The sequence below is a fragment of the Glycine max genome, chromosome 2 (genome assembly GCF_000004515.6).
Source record: "Glycine max cultivar Williams 82 chromosome 2, Glycine_max_v4.0, whole genome shotgun sequence".
Taxonomy (NCBI): domain Eukaryota; kingdom Viridiplantae; phylum Streptophyta; class Magnoliopsida; order Fabales; family Fabaceae; genus Glycine; species Glycine max.
In genome coordinates, this window is record NC_016089.4 from 3,629,354 (window position 1) to 3,637,043 (window position 7,690).

Here is a 7,690-nt window from a genome sequence, read left to right on the forward strand (position 1 = left end):
AGTCTTATAATTACATTAAATATTCAGGAAGAAAACTATTTATAATAATTTTATTCAATCAATCCGAGGAAGTGTATATGTTTAAATCAAAATTTATAAACTTAAATTTAGGTTAAACTTATGGTTGGGAAACTCTGATTATAAAAGCAATCCAAATTTTGCTTCTTTAAAATTGAATTTTTAGTGTGCAAACCTATATTTAAGAAATACTAGTATGTCACAAAAATTGAATTTGTTGCACCCAAACAAAAAACTAAATATGGCAACTTCGATTAAGGTCATGAAGGGGTTTTTTTGTACACCAATTCGCCACGGCAACCCCGAAACAGCAGTCAGCAGCAGAAACCATCAAAATGTATGAATCTCCGCTTTATTGTTCTTTCCCCAATTTTCCATCTTCGTTTCCTCAAATTCCTCTTCACAGTGCTTCTTTCTTCCAGAAAATGAACCCCAACGATTTCCCCCTCCGAAGAGAGGCTTGTCGAGGCCTCTGCTGAATCGGTGAAGAGGTGAGCGAAGGAGTGGTTGGGATTTTGAAGAAAGCGGAGAGTGTGTGTAAGTTGAAAAGGTTGATCTCTCTGGGTCCCACTCGAGGATTCTCCCCCAGGCGTTCGGGAAGATTCGTGCCCTCGTTGTGCTTGATTTGTCTCAGAATCAGTTAGGGGTATACACGGTTTTCTATTTATCTTTGTGTGTTTATTTTAATTATTAGTCTCGAGTTCGAGCTTTTGCAGAAATAGTTGTGTTAAATACTCAGATATATTTGACTCTAATAGGATTGCTTCCTGTGCAATACTTAGGATCTTAAACTAAACAAAAAATAAAATAAAATCCACATGTTACTTTGAAGTGAAATAACTTGTGTAAAATGTAAAATACAATACACTGAATACAGCAAACTGAATTAGTTGATTGTGTATTAGTAAATGTCACTTGTCCAAGTTAGATCCAAGTGAAATAAATGCATTTTTTTCGTCATTCTTTGATACAGATGCATGTATGAAATAAGAAGGATTGAATGAATCTGTAGTGGATCATTTTTGTTGATTATTTGAAAAAAGATTATGGCTTTGGTTATTGTTGGCATATAATATAATTTTGGATGTTTCCATGCGGTTGAAACAGGTGATTCCTGATTCAATAGCAGGACTAAAGAAGCTTGTAGAGCTGGATGTTTCATCTAATGTTTTAGAGTCCCTACCTGACTCCATTGGATTGCTAGTTAATCTGAAGATCCTTAATGTGTCAGCGAGCAAGCTAATTGCTCTTCCTGAGTCCATTGCTCTTTGCAGGTGTGTTTCTTGCTTGTTCTAAAATCAAAGTTTATTCTGTATAACAATATAAAATCATTTGTGTATCTTCATCTAGTAGTTTAAGTTTTTGGGCATAATTAGTTCTTAGATAAATGATCAACACATTCTTTAAGACACTCTTTTTAACATACTCACTATTATTGATTAAAATTTATTGAAAACTAAAATGTCATGAGTGAAGATTATTAAACAGGGAGCAAGACCTACAGAGTTTTGTGTTTTCAATAAATTTCAGCCAATTATAGAGTGTGTTACTAACATTTCACTTAGTTCATAACATGAGCCTCTTTTACCAAGTGGTCTAGTGTTTGATTTTTTGCTGCCTCCATTGTAATGAAAAAGCATCTATACACAAGCACAAGGTAGGTGAGCTTGTGTATTGTCATCACTGCAAGCCCAAAAGGCTCTTGTGTGAGGGGGCTTGTTGGAAATATAATATAAAATCATTCATATATTTTCTCCTAATAGCTAACTTTTGAAATGGTTCAGTTCATGACACTTCTATTTTGTGCTTCTGTGAAGTTTTTCTTTAATGCAACTGTAGGTCACTAGTTGAACTGGATGCAAGCTTCAACAACCTAGTGTGTCTGCCAACGAACATGGGTTTTGGACCTGTTAACCTTGAGAAGCTCTTGATCCATTTGAACAAACCAGTTTGTTCCCGCCTCCATTGGAGAAATGAAATCTCTCAGGCATCTTGATGTTCATTTCAATGAGCTTCATGGCCTACCTTAATCTATTGGGAAACTCACAAATCTGGAATATCTAAATGTTAGCAGTAATTTCAGTGACATGACAGAGCTGCCTGAAACACTTGGTGATCTGGTCAACTTGAGGGAGCTTGACCTCAGCAACAACCAAATCCGAGCTCTTCCTTTTAACAAAGCTCAACCTGGACCAGAATCCAATCATAGTTCCCCCAATAGAGGTTGTAAATCAGGGGGCTGAGGCTGTGAAGGATTTCATGGCCAAGTGGTGGCTTGATCTCATCGACGAAGCTCAACAGAAAAGCATGGCTGAAACACAAAATCATCAAGCACAGACGGGATGGCTTGCGTGGGGAGCCTCATTGTTGAATAATGTTGCTGAAGTTTCAGAAAGTGTTGCAGAATATTTTGGCGCTAAAAAAGCTCCCAGAGACCCATCGCTGGATCAACAGCTGTGACCCATGGGTTTATAATTTCGTGGGATTGTATAGTTTGTGATATAGCTTTTGGACTCTTGTTACCACTGTAAGCAATACTTTTGTTTTTCATCTTTTTTTTTTTTTACTTGCACAGTTATATACTCACGGTATAATTTGTTTGGCATTACTGTCTGATCAGCGGTGGTTTGTATCAGATGGTAGAGAAGTACGTTGCTGGACCTCTACCTAATTTTGTTTAAATGCAAAATTCCTCTTATGGTTATTGGGAGATTTTTGTTGAGATTTCAAGAAATTGTTTTTTGAATAGTTTGAATTGAGTGGAATTGTAAATTAAATATGACGAACAATCCTTGTTAGATCACAGTACCTCAAGTAAAATATCAAAGCAAACAAACAAATCGGGGTTGAAATACTTAATGTTATTTATTCAGTCATTTAGGATATTACAAATAGCAATTGTGGGATCACAGCAGAAATGAAGAGAGCATAGAGATAACTTTATTTGCAATGAAGATCTGAAACATAACGCGGTAAGTTTCAGTGAGAAAGAAAAAAATAAAAACCTTAATAAAAAAATTTAATTAAACACAGAGAACTTAACCGTACCAGCAAAGTAGTTTTTCAGCGAACATTTTCAGCTGAAAACCACATGAGAGATCAGTGTTAACACATTTGCAGATAAAGCCAACTCATCAAAGTAAATAATTAGAAAGTTCAATCCAATCATCATGGACCATTTTTTACCTATAGTCCTGCTACAATTTACTCTTGAAAAATGGTTCCTTTCATTTTGATTAATTGTGAGTTAGTTGCGCACGTAACTATCAACTAACTTTCAAAATTCAGAATCACCTTAGACAAATCCTTTGAATTTGATTGTGTTAAACATTTATGTTTATTAAATAGAGACGCTATTTAGTGCGAATAACAGTTTCACACTTGCACACGAAAGGCACACATGCTGAGTGACTTCTGTTTTATATATATATATATATATATATATTAAACACACACAATTATGAATAAAAAATTATTAAAGAAATATAAAGTGTTGTTTTGGATAGAAAAGACACGTTTTTTGGATATAAAATCTCCTCTCTTTGGTAATTGAACTTCTGAATCTCAAGTTTCTCCGACAAGATGAACTCCTTTCAGTTAGCAAATGAGTCTTCTTCTCTCCTTTCCTTATCTCCAAAATTTATCCTCCCAGAAGATAAAAGGCCACAACTTTCAGATGTTACTTCACTGGACTCAATTCCCATAATTGATTTGAGTGATCACGGTTATAATGATGACAACCCTTCATCCTCATTGATGGTTCAGAAGATATCACAAGCTTGTGAGGAATATGAATTCTTTCAGATAGTGAACCATGGCATTCCTGAACAATTTTGCACCAAAATGATGACAGCAATTACTGACCTCTTCAATCTTCCTCCAGAGCAAATAGGACAGCTCTACACAACAGATCCTCCCAAGAACACAAAACTTTACAACAATTACCTTCATGTGGAGGGTGGAGAAAAGGTTAAAAATGTGGAGTGAATGCTTCAGTCATTATTGGTATCCTATTAAGGATATTATTCATCTTCTGGCACAAGAAATAGGGACTCAATATGGGTGAGGAGTTGTTTCTGATATTTTACAACTAGAATCGCTTGTTTTTTCTATCCAGTTAGATTCAGGCATGATATACTTTTTAGTTATGGAGAGATATCAAATTGACTCATTGTCAAGAATTAAATAATATAGCATAGGAAAATCCTAAAATTAATTACAAATTATGATAAGCTATAGTAGTTTGTCTATTTTTGTAAGTTATGAAACACATGCAATATTTTTGGTTTTGTTCACAGGGAGGCTTTTAGTGAATATCCAAGGGAGATTGGTTCGTTGGTGAAAAGGCTTCTGGGTTTGTTATCAATATATAGGACTTGGAATAGAAGAGGATTGCTTGCTTAAAACATTGAGGCATCAACCTAGACTAAGAGCACAATCAAATTTCTATCCACCAAGCCCAGATCCAGAGCCAGAGCTGACCTTAGGTCTTCCTGTGCATACTGATTTCAATGCTCTAACAATTGTTTTGCAATCAGACGTTTCTGATCTCCTAGTGATCAAAGATGGGAAATGGGTTGCAGTGCCTGTTAATCCCAATGCATTTGTTATCAACTTGGGAGATCAAATTCAGGTATCAACGGTGTGCTTTTCCTATAGTCTCTCTACTTTTTTCTATAAAACTTATGCATCCAGAGACTAATGTATTTCAGATTTATAGAATGAGAAAGTATAAGTTAGTAATTTATATATATATAAAAAGTTAGTATATTTATCAATTTTAGGCTAGATGCACATAAGTTTAATGTACAAACGCAAAATTTCCGTGCTTTGTAAAAGTAAAATGAATGAAACTTGTATTCACACACACATCTAATTTGTTGGAAATATAATTAGAAAGTTATTATTAATTTGGAATTTGAGAAAAGGCTACATCAATAATATAAATTGGGATCATGAGAGGGATCGATGAAATAATGGAAATAACTAAATAAGACTTACTGTTTTTGTGAAAAGGTTGTTGTCAAATAAATTTGAGTTCTTATATTTATATATTCACATTCTCTTGTCTTCTATCTCATTTTTACCTTCCCCCTATTTCTCTCTTCCTTACACCTTAGAAATGGGGTGTGCGTTTTTTCCCCAATAAATTGTGTGTTTTCAAAAGTCATTACTTCTAATTACCTCGTTGAGCCGTAGAAGTGTAGAACTGTATTTGAAATGTTCTACTATAGAAGAGAAAAAAGTGATACATGTGATGGATTATACTTATATCTAATAAAAATATCTACACCAAAAAGTAAGAAGACTTTCAATCATTTATATGATGATTCTTTAAAAAAAATAGTTGAATTATATAGTTTTTATGTAAGTGAATTTAATGAGACAAGTTTTATATTTTAAATAATTAGGAAGGTTAATATAGGTGTAAAAAAACTGAGAAATATTATGTGTTATTTTAAGAAGGTTTAATTATTGTTTTAGTACTTGAATTTGGAGTGTGTATCTTTTTTAATCCTTGTAATTTAAAAATATTTTTTTTAGTCCTGGACATAAAAAATTAACACTTTATGGTAGTTTTTTAATATTTTCTGTCAATTTTAAAATACAATTTTAAGCCATAAAAAATAAAAATTAATTTATGAAAGTGAAAAATTTCCACAAAATATTAATTTATTATATTAGAGACTAAAAAAGTCATTTTTCAAAAATAAAGAAAATAATTTAAAATTTTAGAGACTAAAAAAACACATATTCTAAATTCAGAGATTAAAACAATAGTTAAATCATGTTTAAAACCAACTTTGATATAAAATACCACTTTTTATACTAATTTTAAAAGTTGTTGAAACTAGTTTTGTAAAAAAAAAAATAGATTAATATTTCAAATTAAATCATAATATTGGTTCATTTTAAAATTATTATAAAATACTAAACATCCATCATAAAATATTAAAAATTGACATAAAATGTCAATCCATTACGTTAGACACCAACAAAATTATTTTTCAAAATTCAAGAACTAAAAAATATTTTTTAAATTTTAGGAACTAAAAAATATCCTTAAATCTAAAACTAAAATAATAATTAAATCTTTTAAGAAATGTTTAGAAATATTAGTATAATTTAGTCTATATAAAAAAACAGAAAGGAACAGAAATGATATAGAAGTGTTGTATTTGTGACGGAGACTAATCAAATATAAAGAAAATTAAAAAAAGAGAAAAAAATATAAAATATTAAATAAGACTATATTAGTTGAAAAAGCTTTTATTGCACTGTGCATGTTTAGATAAAATCAAAAGATGTATGTGGACGTGTTTCATTGACTCTACGTACGGACATGCTGGGTTCATATAATTTCGTGGGATGCATATATGGTTCGTGACAGAGCTTTTGCCTTTTGGACTCTAGCGACCATCAAGCGTAGCATAAGATTCGAGGCTTGTTTTTCATTCATTTTATTCACCAAAAATGAAATCTTTTATTTTCTTACTTGCACTGTTAAATTCATACGTACGGCAAATTTCTTCAGAATTATGTTGTCTGATCAGCACGTGGTTTCATAATCATGGTTTTTAAGAGACGGTACAGAAGTGCACTTCTAATTGACCTCTACCTAATTTTGCTTAAATGCAAAAGTTCATATGGTTATTTAGAGATTTTTGTTGAAATTTCAAGAAATAGATTTTTTTTTTGAATAATTTGATTGGGATTGTACTTTATATTTCTGTATAATATCTTTTAGGTTAATATTTTTCTGTATAATATAAGACTAGAAAGAGTGAATAATTCACTCATTTTTTATGGACCATATGGAGAAAGTATTTCATGCACCAGTGCATCAATTATTCAATATAATTGAGGGATAAAAATTCTTATGTGTCCAATTTAACCTTTGTTAGCTAGTAGTACTAACCAAACGGGTCAACTCATGCACCTACTCTTAAATTTTGGAGTTTTTAAATTTGTATTTTTTTTTTAAATATTACATTTTCAAGTTTTTAAATTCAAATTCAAGTTTCTAACACATGTTTTATTATTTATGCCCTAAGTCCAAAGGTCAAGCACAAATAAATCAGGCAAAGAAGACTTATTAAGAATTCGAATTTAAACAATTTGAAATTATATACTTTTGGTGTTCATTATTCGAGATTTGAAAAAAAAAATCAATGGAGAAAGAAAATTTTTAAATAGTATATTTAGAAATTTTATATATAAAAAAAGTAATAGTAAAGCCACACATATATATAACAAGAACCTACCTTATTATCTTCTTTAATAATGACTTTATTTTATTGTGTTGTATAAGGGAAAATGTTAAACTTCGGGTAAGCACGTAAGCTTACTGCTACCATTGACACTTTAGACTTTAGAGTTCCCTATCTGCGTCCTTGTAGGTTGTTAGCTCGGTCGATATGCACTATTATAGCATTATTTTCTTTGTATTAACACAGTTAAATATATATATAATAAGATGGAGAGCTCTTTTAATTAGTTTAGCTTATAAAAACAACATACTAATATACACATACAGAAAAAAAAAAGTTTTCTTATCCATTATGGCTTATCTTCAATCTCTATATTGTAAGGAAAATAAGTTATGAACTTTAAATGAAGAATTCAATATGTCTCAATTCAGATATACGAAACTTACATTTATTTAATTTGG

At 31.3% G+C, this 7,690-nt stretch overlaps 1 protein-coding gene and 1 pseudogene across 1 annotated transcript; both read left to right on the forward strand.

Annotated features, from left to right (window-relative positions):
• Window positions 1-259: 259 nt before the first annotated feature.
• Window positions 260-2,728, forward strand: LOC100804840 (plant intracellular Ras-group-related LRR protein 1-like; annotated as a pseudogene).
• Window positions 2,729-3,600: 872 nt separating this feature from the next.
• On the forward strand, window positions 3,601-5,049 carry LOC102660258 (protein DMR6-LIKE OXYGENASE 1). Its single transcript, XM_014772835.2, is given in 5 exon segments — window positions 3,601-3,990; window positions 3,992-4,080; window positions 4,317-4,372; window positions 4,557-4,651; window positions 5,035-5,049. Coding segments are annotated over 5 exon segments (645 nt in total).
• Window positions 5,050-7,690: the final 2,641 nt, after the last annotated feature.